The 18,901-nt window shown below is 34.9% G+C and overlaps 1 protein-coding gene across 1 annotated transcript; it reads left to right on the forward strand.

Annotated features, from left to right (window-relative positions):
• Positions 1-302: 302 nt before the first annotated feature.
• LOC130957574 (pollen receptor-like kinase 4) lies at positions 303-5,253 on the forward strand. The gene is made up of 3 exons (XM_057884418.1): positions 303-1,039; positions 2,187-2,933; positions 4,634-5,253. Exons 1-3 carry the CDS (start codon positions 388-390, stop codon positions 5,251-5,253), a joined length of 2,019 nt encoding a protein of 672 aa, XP_057740401.1. The 5' UTR covers positions 303-387.
• Positions 5,254-18,901: the final 13,648 nt, after the last annotated feature.

The following is an 18,901-nucleotide window of genomic DNA, read 5'->3' on the forward strand; positions in this document are numbered from 1 at the left end:
CTAAAATTAAAGATTTATGATTTAAAATTTAAAATAAATAAAATAATTAAAAAATAATTGATATTAACTGAAAAAAAAGTTAATTTTTAATATTATTACTCATAAAAAGTGGTGCAATTACCATCTCTTATAAAATACAACAATTAAACAAAGGCTATCTCACCTTCGGAAATTGATGAGGTCCAAAAACTTTGGCCGGCATAACCAGCTCATCATTCTTTGTAGAAATGGCATTGCCAATATCACCGTTTAAACACTTAATTAAACCACTCTTAATTAATTTCATGTGCATAATCCTTTTCCTCCTCCCAACATGCGTCCACAATCTAATCTCTCTATTTCTTATACTACCTAGCTCATCATATCATATGATCAGCCAAAATAATCATGGCACATGAAAGAACACACTATTGCTTCATCTTCTTCTTCTTCTTCCTCCTTCTGAGTATCGTGTTTGCCCCGCTATCACGGGCAGACAACGATACTCAAATCCTTTTGCGGTTCAAGAACTCATTGTCCGATGCCGGCGCCTTACAAAACTGGGACGAGTCAATCAATATTTGCAGCTGGACCGGCTTGTTATGCAAAGATGACAAACTTCATGGACTAAAGCTAGAAAACATGGGATTAAGTGGCACCATTGACATAGACATTCTTTCCGAATTGTCTATTTTGAATAGCTTTAGTGTGATTAACAACAACTTTGAGGGTCCAATGCCGGAGTTCAAGAAGCTTGAGAGGCTAAGGGGATTGTTTCTTTCCAATAACAAATTCTCCGGCCAGATTCGCGACGGTGCGTTCGACGGCATGAGGAGGCTGAAGAGGGTATTCTTGGCGGAAAACGAGTTCAGCGGCCATATTCCTAGCTCTCTTGCTCAATTGCCAAGGCTTTTGGACGTGGACTTGCATGGAAATAGATTTGATGGTACCATACCTGAATTTGAGAATAGCGATTTTAGGGTTTTTGATTTATCAAACAATCAATTGGAGGGTTCAATTCCAAAAAGCTTGAGCAATGTGGATCCAAGTGCATTTGCTGGTAAGCCAACATTCTTTTTTTATTTGTAATTCTTAATAATTAAACATAAACTCCTAAGACTTTGTTTTTATTGAACAAGTCACCCCATCTATTAGTTTCCTTAAGAATTAAAACGTTGGCAATTTTTTTTTTTTTAAATACAAGCTAAGTTTAGCTTATTCGAAAGAGATATTTTATTTGATTTTTTTTTAAGTTTATTAAAGCATTTTTGTTGATGGAAAAAAAATAATTATGATAGTTCGAAAAACTTTGTAAAACGAACAAAAATATTAGGTTTACATTAAAATTTCTCACCAAAATCAATTATTATATATGTGTATAAATATATTAATAATTTAATTTATTTTTAATGTATATTTTATATTTCAATATGTATTTTACATTAATAATTAATTTTAGTTGCTAATTTTAATATAAATCTAACATAGTTAAAAACAAATGAATATCTACGGCTTGTTTTATTTTATTATTTTAGCTAGAATAAGCATAAAAAATCAACTTTTAATTAGTTAATATTAATTTATTTTTTATTATAAAATTATTTTTTATTCTCATTAAATTTTAGGAGAATTTAAGATTTAAAATTTAAAATAAAAAATAATTTTAAAAAATTGATTAAGATTAACTAAAAATTTGCTCTAATTAAAACTCTTTTAACTACCTAAAAGAAATATTATGAAAAGTATCTAACAAAAAATCTAACCAGCAAAAAATATGACATAGAGAGAAATGATTTTATTAAGAATATTTATTTATTTATTTTAATATATAATATATTTTATATTTTAGCAATATGAAAACAGATGCATATCCGCTAATTTTGAGAGAACTATTTTTATTTTAAAAAAATTCTGCCAGTTATAATTTTTAAAGAATTGTATATACGAACAATTATGTTAATTATTATACATTAAAATTAGCCACTAAATTAGTCACTAGAGTAGAATATACATTGAAATACAAAATATATATTAAAAATGAGTTAAACTATATATATTTGCACATAAATATATCGTGATTGATTTTAGTGTACAAATAATATTTTTGACTAAATAATAAATATGAATAATCACACTATCTGCATCAAAATTAATCCCAACAAAATCAAATTGTCTATAATTAATTTTTTATTTTTCTTGTGTATCAGGTAACAAAGGACTATGTGGAAAACCTCTAAGCAACCCTTGCAGCAATAATGAACAACCCACCCCTCAAAATGACAACAAAACAAACAAACATCGCACACTAATAATTATAATTATCATAGTGGTAATTGTGGTTATCTTAGTTCTAATCCTAGCACTCTTCATAATCATAAATCGCAGAAGAAAAGCCAAAAACCCTAATCATCAGCTGGTAGAGGCTGCAAATGCATCAAAACCTCATAGTAGTGTTGCAGTTTCAAGTGATGAGGCCAAGATGGCGACATCCATGGAGGCAAGGGCATCCATTGAGCCAAGTATATCAATAGAAACAAAATCCATAGACGTGGCTGCGACTGAGGCTGAGGCTGCGACAGCCGTGTTATCCATTCAGAGTGTTGAAGATGGTGGCGGCGGTCACGGAGGAGGAGGAGAAGACTTTAACTTTGTGAGGGAAGATAGAGAGGTTTTTGATCTGCAATACCTGCTGAGGGCCTCGGCCGAGGTCCTCGGCAGTGGAAGCTTTGGATCAACCTACAAAGCTATGATTCATAGTGGTCAAGTTGTGGTGGTGAAGAGGTTCAAGAACATGAACAAGCTTGGAAAACAAGAATTCTTTGAGCACATGAGAAGGCTTGGTAGGTTGACACACCCTAATGTGCTCCCTCTTGTTGCATTCTACTATGGAAAAGAAGAGAAGCTTTTGGTCTATGACTTTGTTCAAAATGGGAGTTTGGCTAGTCATCTTCATGGTATGATTATCATTTATTATTGCATTTTAATATTTCTGAATTAATTGTTATATTCTTGATCTTGACACACTACTAGCATAGTTATTATCAAATTAAGCAATTGTGTTTTTATGTTTACATATATTTCATAAACATGAAAAAAAAATGAAACACTAAGAATATGAACTAATTCTCTTCTCGTTTTTTTCTTCTTTTAACCGATTCTATCAAGGAATTAATAAATATAGATATTTTTAATGAAGTTTTTATATTGTATACAAAATTTCAGTCAGGTTTTCATATAGGGATGGCAAGTGGGGAAGTCCGCCCCGTCCCACCCCGCTCCACCAGAAGCCCACCCTTCGGCGGGCTGGTCCGTCCCACCCCACCTAGTGAGGCGGTCCTAAAATCTTAGCCCGCCCTGCCTAACTGCGAGTTGGCGGGTTGGCGGGCTAAGCCCGCCAAAGCTCCTCTTTTTTTTTTTTTTACTATTAACTGCTAAATAATATATATAATTTCACAACCATATTAATAAATTTATAATTTCTAATGGCATAAAAAATTATATTTTTTATATTAACAAACATTAAAGTCTTGTAATTATAAATATCTAATAAATATAATTATAAACCAAATTTTCATTCAAAATATAAGTATAAATATTCTCTCCAAAGCAAAATAAACATAATCCAAAACATAATTATAAATATTGTCTCTAAAATAACATAAACAATTCAAAATATTCAATTTTTATCTTCATACTCTTGTAAGTTAGGTTGGAAGAAGTTAGGTTTTGGCAAAAATTTACAAAAATACTCCCTCACTAAAAAAAACCTTAACCCGGCGGGGAAGCCCGCCCCGCCCCGCCAAAACCCGCCAAACCTCACGGTTTAAGCGGTGCGGGTTAGACGAGCTTTTGCTATTTAGCGGTCCCAATTTTTCAGCCCATCCCGCCTTTTTTGACGGGTTACGTGGACCGACCCAGCGAGTTTAGGCCCGTTTGCTACCCCTATTTTCATATACTAAATGATAAATTAAATGGTTTTGTTTTTTCTTGAAAAGCTTTATACAATATTTTTTAATTTTCAAACGTGCAAAGTTTTTGTTAACGCATTATTATTAGTTTGATTGTTTCTCTAACAACAAAATAATTAATAAAAAATCAGGTCTCCCTTATAATTAATGGTTTTGTTAGATAGACAATGACTTATATAAATAATGTCAATAATAGACTCTAGAATTGATCTAATAAAATAAGGACTTTGTTAGGTAGACAATGATTTTTGTGAACAATAGACTCTAAAATTGTCTTAATAAAGTAAAAACACACTATATCCCTAAATTATCCACCTAAATCTTAATATTAGGATAACCATCTGCACACCTAATGAATTGAACATTCGATATATCCATAGTTCACATTGTTTAATATTTTCATTGTTTACTTATACTTTTCCTAAACTAAAAAAATATTTCACTCCCAAATTATTACCTCCTAAATCTTAATATCAAGATAGCTATCTATACGAATTGAACATCCAGTTATTGTTAATTGTGCATAAGTAAACCGAATTAAAAGAAATAACTATCCAATTAAAAATAATAAATATAATTATCTGCATACCTATTGAATTGACCATTGTTCACATTATTTAGTATTTTCATTGTCTTTTTATATTTTTCTTATAATTAATAACGTTATTGTTATTGCCAATGTACAGGTAAACGAAGTTTAGCGTTAGATTGGCCAACTCGTTTGAAGATCATAAAAGGAGTAGCAAGAGGCTTGGCATACTTATACAAGGAATTTCCAGACCAAAAACTGCCCCATGGACACCTCAAATCCTCAAATGTTTTGTTAGATCATGCATACAAGCCTCTTTTAACAGAATACCAACTCGTACCAGCAATAAACAAAAGCCACGCCCAGCAATTCATGGCAGCATTCAAGTCTCCCGAGGCAAGCCAGCACGACAGCCCTGGCGACAAGACTGACGTGTGGTGTCTCGGGATCCTTATACTAGAGTTGCTGACAGGAAGGTTTCCTGCAGATTACGTGAGGCACGGAAAGGGTGCGAGCGAGGAGCTAGAGACATGGGTGAAATCTATTGTGAGTGGGGAGGTGATTGATAAGGACATGGTTGGAGGAAGCAATGGTCAAGGGGAGATGTTGAAGATGTTGAGGGTTGGGATGGGGTGTTGTGAGTGGAATGAGGGGAGTAGGTTGGAATGGAAGGAAGCTGTAGCCATGATTGAGGAGGTGAAAGAGAAAGATAACATGGAAGATGAATCTTCTGGTTTTAGTGAGTGGGACTTGTCCTTTTATTCGGAAACTCTTTAGGTTGTATTTGGATGGAGCAGAATTAAATGTGAGAAGTAAAATGAGATTTAATAAGAAAGTGGAATGAAGTTTAAAAGGTAAAATTATCAAAAAAAAAAAATTCTTAGGTACTTTTAGAAAAAAGCAAAGGAGAGTTTTTTTTTTATTTCATTCATATTATGACACATTGTAATGTTGAAAAGACATAGGTAATAGGTTTCTTCAAAGAATTCTGGTCTTCTGCATTTTGAAATTTTAATTTTAGCAATAAAAATGTCCCACATTATTAATGAAATAGAACAAAAACTCTCATTTAACTTTGAAAAACCTAAAAAATTCTCAAATTATCACTTGCTTTATTTTCCAATCAAATATGATTCTATTTGAAAAAACACAATCCAAAAACTCTCAACTAACAAGGGTTCACTTTATTTCATCTCAAATAATCAATTCCAAAAAATGTTTATGAATTCACTGATCTTTAAGATTTTCTAAGAAAAAAAATCCAAAAAAATAGTGGCTAGTCTTATAAGGAATATCCTCTAATTATAAAGAGCAGAAAAAGTTAGAAAAATACTTACAAGCCATGGTCACAAATTAAAAAAAATCATAAAGATGTCATTGGGAGAATTTAGAATAAACTTAAAGGATGGAAGAACAAATGTTTGTCTCTCATAGAAATATTAACTTTAGCTCAATCAGCTGTCAGTCCAGTTTTCAACTGTCAGATGCAGATGATAGAATTTTTAAGAGTATTTGTTGTGAGGGGGAGAAACTCCAAAGATGGTTCATTTGGGGAGATGAAGAAAACCACAAAAAATGCAGTTAATTAGTTGCAGAACTATGTATCTACTTAAGCACGAAGGGAGATTGGGTTTCAAGAGACTTTACTCAATGAATCAATGAATGATGCTTTTCTAGTCAAAATCCTATGGAAAATGGAAGGGAATCCGAATAATTTGTGGGTTCAAACGCTTGATCACAAATACTGTAATGGAAACAGGAATTTAGATAACATAATTGCTAAAAAAAGGGAACTCGGGAGCTGCTCAAAATGTGGCCAAATTTTCAAAAAAAAAAAAAAACACTATGAGTTTGAAATGACCAAAATACTCTCTTTTGGAATGATTTATGGATGAAAGAAGAAGGACTTTTGAAAGATCGCTCTCTAAACCAAATCACAGACAATAATAGCCGAGTGAAGGATTGGATTAAGGACACGGGAGAATGAAATTTTGCTATTCTCGGCCACAACCTTCCATCTGTAGGAGTCCAGAGAATCACTACGATGGTTCCCCCTTACCAAGAGGGAACGGAAGATATAAGAGTATGAATACACACTAAAAATGGTAACTTTTCTACTACATCAACATACAAAGTCTTCAATAGTTAGTCAGTGCCTATAAAGACCGTATGAGCTACATTTGAAATTGGCAAGCACCACAAAGGACAAAAGTGTTTATGTGGACCTTGATACACAACAGACTTTTGACAAATCAAAGAATTGCTAATTTTTTTTTTGGAAGGAGTGGTGATTGTAAAGTTTGCTAAGGAATCCAAGAAGTTCGTTTATATGTATTGTAGTAAAGCTTTCATTATTGGGATTAATTTTCTAAAACCCACGAGATGTAGAGCTTCTTTCAAAAAAATTGGAATGACTGGATTAAAATTATTTTAACACACCAATTAGGAAAAACTCAAGGAATAAATTGAAAAGACATATTCATCATATCCTGTTGGCGCTTATGGTGCTGGAGAAATAAAGAAGATCATAATGCAAGCTATACTAGATCAATTCAGCCATATACAGAGATCATAAAATAAGTGCAGGAGATAAAAAGGGGCATTTGAAAGGGCTTACCTGTTAGAGAAACCAAAGAGAAGAAGAGAAATTCAAGTTAGATAGGTGCCTCCTTCGGCTGGTTGGGTGAAATTGAACGTCGACAGAGCAGTACAAGAAATTTTCAATAACGCTGGCTCTGTTTAGGAATGAAGGCAACTGGGTTGCGGGATTCAATTATAAGATTAGGTGTTGTTTGGCATTTGTGGCGAAACTTTGGGGAATCGCCGAAGGGTTGAAACTAGGGTGGATGACGGGAATAAAAAGAGTGACAGTGGAATCTGATGCTAAGAGTGTGGTGAGACTCCTGAATGCACATAAAAGCCTTGAAAAGCAACCCAACACCTTAATTAAAAGGATAAATGATATGAAAATGAATTATTACAATTTTTTGTTATAAAGATATTCAAGGAATGTAATAGATGCACAGATTGACTGGCTAAGAAAAGTTATGTTTTTTTGTTCTAGGTTTTAATACAAAGAAAAAAAATTCCTAACAAAAGACTCTTCTCGCCCGCCCATCAGACGGAAGGTGCCACACGCAAATCCCAACCCCTCCCTTCGCCCAAGATAGACGACCACCTCGCCCCTCCTTTTACCCCTAGCCGCCCGCCCCGACACGCCAGATAGATGGACATCCCAATCGACCCGCCAATCCCTCCCCTCCCCACCGAACGGATGGCCACTTCGGCCGCCCGGCCCCTATCCCCTCCCCTCCCCTCCCCTCCCCTCCATCCCTTGCCCCAAACGCCTACTCGGCCGCCGCCTTTCCCCTCCCACCCAAACAGACTGCCACCTTGGCCGCTCACCCGCGCCCTTCCCCACCCTTCGCCCCATACGGGCAGCCCACCGCCTCTCCCCTTTGATCAGCCTGCACCCACGGTCGCTCCCTGGACGAATGGACGACTTGGCAGCATGTCGTTACCCTCCCCCCAGACGGACGACCACTTCGTCCGCCTGCGTCTGTCCACACCCCTCACCTCAGCTGCTAGCCTCTCCTTTCCCCGCCGGACAGACATCCTGCCAGCCTCCCATCCCCTCCCTCCTCCCCAGAACAAACGGCCACGCCGGCCGCCCCTTCCCTCCTCTTGGACGCCATCTTAACGGCCTGCCTACCCGTAACCCTAGACGGATGGACCATTCGACTGCTCGCCTCTCCCCTCCCCATCGTACTAACAGACGGTCTCCTCGGCCACCCATCCATCCCCTCCCTTCTCCCCCGTACAGACGACCACGACGGCCTTCCGCCCCTTCCCTCTTTCCTGGATAGACGTCCCACTTGGCGCCCCGCCTCTCTCTTCCCCCGCTGAATGGACAGCCCACTTGTCCTCCCGCCCCTCCTTTTCCCCCGGACGGACGATTACCTCTGCGGCCAACCCCTCCCCTACCCCGAACGGATGACCACCTTTGCCGCTTGCCCTCCCCCCGAATGGATGGCCACGTCGGCTGACCTCCCGCCCGACCCACCCGTCGCTTCCCCTCCCTCCACTATAAGATACACGGGGAATTGCAGCGGCTATTTACCAGCGACTATTTGAACTGCCGTGAATTGGCAGAATAACGGCAATTCTGGTAGTGTAATAAGGCTCCGCTTCAATTGATCGGAGTAGCGGTGGTTTTGAATCCTAACCGCCGCAATAACCTTTTGGGGGGGGAGTTATTTCATTAAAATACACAAACAAAAATAACCCGGCACCATTATTCTTCACCTTTTGTGTGCAAAACCCCAGCAGAGGAAAGGCACCAATTACCATCCCTGAGATACCCCGCCGTCATGACTCTTCCCTCCGTCAGTTCCAACCGCCACGTCCGTGTCATTGTTTTTCCCCGTCACTGTTCTCCTCCCTCTGCCGTATAGCTTCTGCGTGCGAAGGTAAAGTAGAATGGGTCATCCAAGTCTTCTCCCTCCACCGTGCACATCCGTGTCATCATCGGCATCCTCCCCAACCATCTGTCCTGGTGTCGTCGTCGGTAGCCTTTCCCCTTACCCTGTTGTGCATTGCTGATCGCCCCTTCTCCCCTCTCTCTGGTTCATTCTTCTCCCTTGTTCCAATTTAATTTTAGTGGTTGTTGATAAATTAATTTTGCATCAATTTCATCTCTGTGCCTTCTGAATTTTGGTTCTAACAACTTTGATCGATTAATTTTGTCCAAAAATTTCTTTCCTAATTTAACATTTTGATTTAATTTTCTCCAATTTTTGAATCCCTTGAATCTTGATATTTTAGTGTTTATTGCTTGGGGTCATCACTGAATAAAACTAATAAGGAGAAAAACCTCATTCTTGAACACAAGGGTGACTTAGAAAATACCAAACCTTAATATGTATTTATGAATATTTGAATTATTGTGCAATGTGGAAAAGGATGAAGGGCAAGCTTGGTAGCTTAATTGATTACTATTTTTCAGTTTTATTTGGCTTCTGATATGCCCAAATGGGTGTATTTGTGTTTATATGTGTGTGTCTAAGAGATTTATAAAATAATTTTTGTGAGACAAACTATTAAACAACTGGTTATGGTTATGGGACAAAATCTAAGCAAATTGATACTGTTGTGATTTATCTAATGCTGTTGTTGGTGCATTTTGGACTCATTATATTGTGGTTAGAACTCAACTTTGGAGAGTGTTTGTGAAGGATTTTCTATAATTTATATGCCTTATTTTGGTGATCAAAAGGTGAATGCTAAATATGTGAGCGATGTTTGGAAGGTTGGGAAAAAATTGAAAAGGAAGGTTAAGAGGGTTGAGATAGAAATAGTTATTAAGAGAATAATGGGTGGGAATAAAGGAAAGAAAATTAGAGAAAATATCTTGAATTTGAAGGAGAAGGTAAATTTGTGTTTGAAAGGAGATGGTTCCTCCTATAATTACCTTGATCCCTTGGTTAATGACATGTTGCTTTGATAAACATATGTAATTCTTTGTTTATAGTTATAAAAATTGAGATGTTTGTTATGAATATGTATAACTCATATATTGTTATATATATAGGACTATTTTGTTATGTAATTATTGAAGACCATTACATATGGCAACTCCCTTCTCTACATATTCTCTACATATGGCACTTAGTCCAATTGCATGTTGGAAAACATGTTCAATGAGAATTTTTTGGACAAGAGAAAATTATGAATTTATTATAGACTATTGATAGTTGAGATAATAATTCATACAAAAAATAGAGTAAGACAAACTTGGAAGTGAACTTCAAAATTGACATTGATAATAGAATCTTATGATTGAATCTATATCTTAGTTCAATATGATAGTTTCTATATTGATTTGTGGTTTATCACTAAAAATAAAGTTGTTTATTTTTATAATGTAAGTGAAATAGTGAAAACTTAGAAATGGTCATATGAAGAGGAGAAAGAAATGTTTAAAAACTGTGATTAATTAGGGGAGAAATTCTTTAATAATTAAGTTACAATAAATTAAAAAATAAAAAAGAATCATTACAATTTACAGATTTCTAAAAATAATTTATTTTATTAGTGACGATTAAAAATACAATTTTACATGATATAATATAAAAGTAATAAAATAAAAAAAACTTGCTATTTGGATAAAGTTTTAAAGAGCATTGATGACACATTCATTTACCTTTAATAAGCATTTTAAAATGATCTAAGCTGAATGATTTCTTGAGCGAAAGTTTAAAGGAGCCATTAACTGTAAATAGTAGGGATGTTTGTGGTTTGGTTAATCTAAAAATTAAATCAATTTTTTGGTTAATCAAAAATATAATATTAGTTAATTAACCAAATTGATTGTACATGATAAAATCGGTTATTAACCGATTAATAAAATTTGAAATCGATTTTTAATCAGTTATTAAAATAAAATTTGATTTAAAAAAATAATCGGTTTTTATATAGAAAAATCAGTTTTTATACTAAAAACGGTTTTTACACAAAAAAATAGTTTTTACACCTAAAAATTGATTGTTATACAAAAATTAATTTTTTTACATACAAAAACCCAAGTTTTTACTTTTTTTTTTAAATTGAATTTTTTAATCTAAAAATATTTTTTTCTTTCTAAATGATACGAATAACATTTGTAAATAATAAAATCTCTTCCATTACAAATATTTCTATTTTTCTTCAACACCTTTCCTATTTAAATAAGGCATAATTCACTTCACAATGGCACAGTCTTTTTGAACTTTTTCTTTTTACTTTTCACTTCAGCAAAACAATAAATAACTTATTATATAGTATGTAATAATTTTTATATGTTAGTTTAATAAATTAATATTTGGAAAAATAAAAAATAGCCGTCACATACGATAATGGCTTAGATTGTTCATCAAATGAGGGCTACAAACTACGGCACATAACAAATTAACAGGAAGAAGATAATATATTCATAACGGTTTGAATTTTTTTTTAGTTCTTAATTGTGTTTTTTAAAATTTTCTACTAGTGTGAACGTAAAGTATGCCTTACGTGCACTTTTTCTTTCTTTTCATGAACCTATTTAATAAAATATTTAAATAAATAATTAATTTCAACGTCAACCTCATAATAGATAGCAATTATTATGATTAGAAGAATATTTGATATAATTATTAAATGAATAAACATCATTAACAATTTATTTATTTCTTAAAATAAAAAATGCTTCTGTTTAACAATTAGTATTTTTACAACCATAATTTGACATGTATAGTAAGTAAACACCACTCTTGGTTGTATCTTATACCGTGTTGATGGTAACGACAAAGAGAAAGAGGATACATAACTGTGTCCTATCCGTACTGTATGCATATGGAAGAATTGTTGTTTTGAAATTAGGTTTTGATTTTAATTTGATTTTGGTTTTGGTTAATCGATTAAAAATCAGTTTTTTAAATTTGGTTTTGGTTAACTAATTTAAAAAAATATGAATATAATTTTTAAAATTGTTTTATTAAATTAATTAACCAAAACATAGTTATGATTTTTTAACCAGTTAACCACATTTTTGTTTTTTATGAACACCCCTAGTAAATAGATTGTTCTAATCTTAAATATATTTGAATTTGAACTTGAATTTGAATAAAACAAAAATGTGCGTGAAAAAGTGAGTAGATACATGAGTTGTCTCCTTTTGCTTGTATTACCAAATAGTATAATCAAGATTACTAATAGGTGCATACACAAGGAAACCCACTAGATTATGTATAAATGCAAGCTGGGAAAAATCTGTTATGGCTAAAGTAACTGCATTGGTGGTCTTCATTGTCACAAGGCCTTTCAACTTGTTCAGTTGCTACATTTCTTAGTTTATTGTATCGTTACCTAATAATATTTTAGTGCAATTTTTGGTGAAGATTTTCTGACCTACGAGAACTACCATGTAATCTGTCCATATTTTTTTCGGTTTTTTTAGTGATCTTGGCCATTTATTGTGCTAATTTTAACTTTGTGAGTTGCAGGTTCTTGATGCTTTCTCGAGTTGTAGTTCATCTCCTAACAAAAAATTGCACTTGTCCTATTTTATCTTGATACTCAACTAAGTCTTTGGTTGATTACCCGAGTTATATTAATTACCAAGATTTAAATCTTTTTTAATTTTATTCAGTTAAACTAATGGGTCCACAATATGAATAAGACAATAACCCGGGAAAAGTACACATATAGTTGGTAACAAAACTTATATATATTTAGAAGCTTGATGTACATGTTAAAACTAGTTAACTTAATTCCTTTTTCTATTAGCTTTTTTTATTTAACTAACTATAACAATTTTAAAGTCTTTATTTTTTTTAAGAATCGATTGTTTACCTCTTTGATACTTTTGTCTTAAGTATTTTTTTAACTCTAATCACTACTCCCTGCAATTTTCATGACCTACTTGATGATGGAGAGCAGGAGTTATACCTGGAATGTTCAAAGTTCTCTAAGCTTTCTTTCTTGGTGAGGTTGTATCATATAAAGTCCATGTGCAGAATAAGCGACAAGGCCTTCGGAATGATATTAGAGTTGCTGGCAAACACCTTTGAGCATGACGGATTTCGAGCAATATGCACGATGCCAAGAGGATCATACAAAAGCTCCATATTGCGTATAAAAAGATAGATGCATGTCCAAATGACTGCATGCTATACTAGGGAAATGACGAAGAGTTGTCTAAATGTGAATGACGTGGGACATCGAGATGGAAGCAAAAGACTAAGCAGAACTCGAGCAATATGCACGATGCCAAAGGATCATACAAAAGCTCCATATGCGTATAAAAAGATAGATGCATGTCCAAATGACTGCATGCTATACTAGGGAAATGACGAAGAGTTGTCTAAATGTGAATGACGTGGGACATCGAGATGGAAGCAAAAGACTAAGCAGAACTCTAGAGTGGGGATCAACATGGTTGTAAAGAAGAATAATGGAAAACTGCAAACGACGAAGATTCTTTGTTACTTCTCCCTTGTTCCATGATTGCAACGGTTATACATGTCTAGTAAGACAGCCGTTGACATGTTGTGGCATAAGAGAGGTCGTAACTCTGAAAGTATGTATAGGCATCCAAGGGACAACAGGCATGGAAAGCATTTGACAGAAGATATTTTGACTTCTCTAACAATTCGTGCAGTGTTCGCTTAGCCTTAACTAGTGATGGTTTCAACCCTTTTGAAAACATGAGCTCAAAGCACTCAATTTGGCCCATGGTTCTTATTCCATACAACCTACCTCCTTGGATTTGCATGAAACCCGCCTCTTTTATCCTCTCCATAATTATTCCTGGTCTTAAAATGCCTGGACATGATATAAATGTCTACCTACAGTCCTTGATCGATGAGTTGAAGTAGTTGTGGGTTGGTGTTGAAACATACAATGCTAACGAGAAAAAAACTTTCAAGATGTATGCTACGTTGATATGGACAATCAACGATTTTCTAGGTTTAGACAACTTATCCGGGTAAAATATGTACGGTGGGAGAGCTTGTCTTGTGTGTAATTTGAACACTGAGACTAACCGACTCACACATAGTCAGAAATAGTGTTTTATGGATCATCGTCGCTTTCTGAATCATGATCACAAATATAGAAAAGACTGGGGTAGACTCGATGGAAAGATAGATGCTAGAGGTCTACCTGTCAAATTCTCTAGTGGAGACATTATGAGACAATTAGAGGATGTGCATGTTCAACTTGGCAAGTTGTAATCAGTTGCTAGAAAAAGGACACACAGACAGCATACTACCGTGTAAGACGAGTCTCCTTGGAAGAAGAGGAGTATATTCTTTGAGCTCCCATATTGTGAGAACAATGAACTGCGTCACAAACTTAACGTGATGCACATAGAAAAGAATGTGTGCGACAACATAGTTTTTACCATACTGAATGAGAAAGGTAAACCTAAAGACCACCTCAAAGCTCGAAAAGACCTCCAGTTGAAGGGAATCAAGCATGAATTATGGCCAAAGGAAGATGGAAAGTACCCCTCCGCCAACTTTACTATGTCCAATCCAAAGAAGGATGTTTTTCTAAGGATATCAAGAATGTGGTCTTTCCAGATGGGTACTCCAGCAACATTTCTCGCTATGTTGACTTACGACAGTGAAAGTTGTTGGGCTTGAAAAGTCATGACTGTCACAGTCTAATGAAACATCTACTGCCAATTACGTTAAGGAATGCATTGTTTGCCCTAGTGTCTTCTGTCCTGGAAGATTTATCATCCTTTTTTAGCAGAATATACAACAAATTCATAGACTCTCAACAACTTTCTCTTCTTCAGGATCATGTGGTTTATACCCTGTACCGCTTGGAGATGATTTTCCCTTTCTTTCTTCACAGTCATGGTTCACTTGACTATGCATCTGGTCGAGGAGGTGTACCTTGGTGGCCCAGTACATTATTGGTGGATATATCTAATTGAAAGGTAATTATCAAATAAATTTGTGTTTATATTTTTTATTCCGGTAACCCACACATACTAAGTCACGTGTTATATTCTCAAAGGTACCTATGTCGTCTCAAGCAGTATGTGTGTAATAGATCACAACCAGAGGGCTCAATTGCAGAGGGATACTTATCTGAGTAGATTCTCATGTTCAAGGTCTCAAGCAGTACGTGTGTAATAGATCACAACCAGAGGGCTCAATTGCAGAGGGATACTTATCTGAGTAGATTCTCATGTTCAAGATAACTAGATAATGTCGAGAGTAGGATTAATCGACCAATGCGTGTTGACGATCGACCGTGTGAACCTATGCTTAATAAAAGTGCAACCATGTTCCCAGAGGTTGGAAAGGTTATGGGGGTTGCTTCTTTTTAAACTCTCACACCAACTGAAAATTTCAAGCTTACCATCACATATTGGTAAATTGCTCGACCATGAAAAAATTCTTAGAGTAAATGCATTTGAAATTATGGAATACGATATTGATCTACTATAGTTGGAAATTCTGACATGAAATTATTGTGATCTATCCAGTGATTTCAGGGCCATCACAAAGAGAAAGTTGCAAAGTAAAACAATGTCCCAGTCTCACATAGACAATGTTGTGCACAAAGAATTTCTCGAGTGGTTCAAATTTGAGGTAAATCCTATTATGATTAATCCATTTACATATTCGATTGCGTCCTGTCATTTGTATCCCAAACTGATGAAACACGTAATTGTCCCCTGCCAGATTCCATTGGGAAGCATCAAGCATTCGAATAAATTGCAGTGCCTTGCATGTGGCCCCAATGTTCAAGTTAGCCACTTTACATCTTACAACATAAAAGGATTTAAGTTTAGAACCCCAGAATAGTGGGGTTTATGTCACTTCTGACACTAGGAGTTACACAAGCAAGCGCGACAATATTGCTATTGGTAGCGTCTCGTATTACGAAAAGCTGGTGGACATCATTGAGTTGAATTACAGCAGTCAATTCACAGTCGTCTTATTTAAATGTATCTGGGAAAACAACACCTCTGGTAGAGGCGTAAAACAAGACTTTTTGGGACACAGAGTGGTCAAGTTCTCTCATCGGATTCATACCGGTGATCGAAAAGATGACAAACCATATATTCTTGCATCCGAAGCTCGCCTTGTATACTATGTGGATGATGAAGTTGATAAGTAATGGAGTGTAGTAGTCCATGTGAAGCCAAGAGATTTGTTTGACATGCGTTAAGACAATGAACATTGTCAGGTCGAACTTTCTCCTGAACTGAGTTTGACTAGGTTGTTTGAGTGTGACGTCGAAGGTTTGTCGTTGAGAATGAATGGCAATTTAGAAGAACCCACCACTGATGCCATCGATACTTGCGAAGAGGCTGTCGATTTATAGATGTATTTAGTTATCAATATAGGAAATGTACACTATTATTCTATGTATAGTCTAGTTGAGAGTTAGATACTTGCAATATTATTAACTAGCAACTAGCATATAAGAGAAATTAGAACATAAAAATACTTGAATCATATTACTCATTAGTGACAATTGATCCACCTGGAAAGTGATGTTAATAATATATTTTATCCTGAAGTTATTTAATTTGTCATTTGTTTAATCTACTGTACCTAGAGTTATATATTGATTGACATGATCAAACTTACCAGAAAAATTAGAAGAGAGGGACCTCTTTCTTTGTGACTCTAGCATCTGGTTTTGCAAGGTAATTGAACAGGCATCTCCGTTCTCTTTGCTAGAGCATGCAACATCATTTGCAAGAGACTTCTGGTTCAACAAGTCGCCTATTAACTCATGGCTGGATGTATTCTTAGCACGCAGGCACATGGGTGATACTATTAGTATAGCGCATGGAGAAATTAGGACAGTACAATCTCATATGTTTGCCCGCAAAAAGGTTTTTTTTTTACTATTTTAAACTGCCACAATCAATATAGTGGTTTTATTATCCTGTAAACAAAAGACACGACCAAAGGTCTTACATTTTTTTAGACTCTCAACATTGTAGGATTTTATTCAATTTTGAGCAAAGTATCACAAGAAATTCCACTTCGGGTTCATAACAAGCACAGAGATATTTCTTTCGCACCAACTACTGGAGGAGGTGAAGGTAAAATCTGAATTTAGGGACCAAGTGTATGAATTGTCAATATGAGAGTACGTTGACCCGTGCTATTACATGTCCAAATACGTGTTATTATTGTTAGAGGTGGCACTCAAATATGCTGTGTTTTTCCATTTATTTAGCCACTTAGCCCCACAGGGCACAGCATGCACCAAATGGTATGTTTTGATGCTGACCAAGTCTTCTATAAATATTTTCCAACTCAAATTTACAAAAACTAAAATAAATATATTTTTAGTAACTGACTGTTTTCTACTAATTCAATTCAGGAACAAAGAGGATCCCTTCACCTCCCAATCTTTTTCTATAGGAGTAAAGTGCTTTAGATCTTCAATAGTTTAGCAAAGTCAAATTATGAAATTTTCTATTAACACATGCTCTTGATTTCATGCTAAAAGTATTGGGTCCATTTCATCTGTATGAATTTTTAGGTCATACTTTTCATTTTTGTAATAAAGAAATCAAGCAAGATAGTACTTGTTTATAACAGTTGCAATTCACAAACTAGTCACCACCCAAGTGGTTATGTTATGTCTCTTTATGATATATATCCTTAATTAGTAGACAAGACATTGCGATTTATGATAACTCAAGTGGAATATTATTATTCATTGTATTACAGAAAAAAGAGATAGAACTGAATTATTTTATTACCATTATATGGTACTACTAATTTAATACTAAGTCTTGAATAAATATATAATATATAACGAGAAAAGAAAGAAATCGTGGTTGTAATTTTGTTAATAGTGAAACATGAAACCTCGTGAGAGGTTTCTTGCAGCTGCAACCAATTACAAATACTGTCTCTTCATTCATTTTATAATTCATTATAGCTTCTGCCACTTTCTGATGTTGTTTTTGTTTTCTTTGGCTTTTTTCCAAGTTCTTGTCCACGATAGAATAATATGGACTATCTGGAGCTTGATTTTGATTTTGATTTTGCAATGTATGTTCCTTAACGTGGTCAATCATGTATCCCTTTTGGAGAATCATTAATAAAATAATGTTCATCTAACTGCAAACTTGAACTTTTTGATAGTCTAGTGATATTGATTAAGACTGTTTTGTTTAGTGAATGGCATATTTTGAAATGGCATATTTTGAAATCTATAACTCACTATTGTAATTTATTGGTAGTGAATGTATCAGTCCGTACCTTTGAATATTTGAATTGCGTATTAAACTCTGCTTGTTTTGAACAAAAATTTAGTCCATATCAAATTCTGCCTTTTTTTATTAGTTACTTGCACTTTATTATTTAATTAGTTACCATGGTTTTCAGTTGGCATATTCTTTAGTTGTCTCAAAGCTTGAAATGTTGCCGATGTTGAATGAAAAGTGCCTCTGATTAGTTGTGTTGATGACTTATAGATTCCAATTATTGTACTGCTTCAAATTGTACTTTATTATATTGTACAGGCATGCTATGAATAGTCTGATTGTTGAACTTGAAATTGCGTCTCGGGAGAAATTCATTCGTACAGAAAGAGGTCTTACACGACTTTGGGAACGTAAGCCAAACAAGACGTTTATAGTGTTAAGCTTAACCATGTTTTTTTGTATAATTTATAATACCTTGGACTTGATTGCTTATGATGTATCTTTCAGGTTTAGTTCGAGATAAGATTCAAGGGACTCCGGAAGAGATAGGGGAGATAGTTCAAGATTCAATGCAAGAAGAAGACGTTGTGCCAGCCCATAGTTCTTATGAGGTTGTTTCTAATGGATACAATGCTTCCATGCTAACTTTTCACCTCAATAAAACACCAAAAGAAAATGAGGTCTTTTGACTCATGTTTGTTTGAT

This window comes from Arachis stenosperma, chromosome 10 (assembly GCF_014773155.1).
Source record: "Arachis stenosperma cultivar V10309 chromosome 10, arast.V10309.gnm1.PFL2, whole genome shotgun sequence".
Classification (NCBI taxonomy): Eukaryota; Viridiplantae; Streptophyta; class Magnoliopsida; order Fabales; family Fabaceae; genus Arachis; species Arachis stenosperma.

Excerpts from the sequence above, each read along its gene's own strand:
- LOC130957574 (XM_057884418.1), top strand. The coding sequence starts at position 388 with ATGGCACATGAAAGAACACACTATTGCTTCATCTTCTTCTTCTTCTTC. Across the intron at positions 1,040-2,186 it reads GGATCCAAGTGCATTTGCTG|GTAACAAAGGACTATGTGGA; the intron begins GTAAGCCAACAT and ends CTTGTGTATCAG. Across the intron at positions 2,934-4,633 it reads TTTGGCTAGTCATCTTCATG|GTAAACGAAGTTTAGCGTTA; the intron begins GTATGATTATCA and ends GCCAATGTACAG.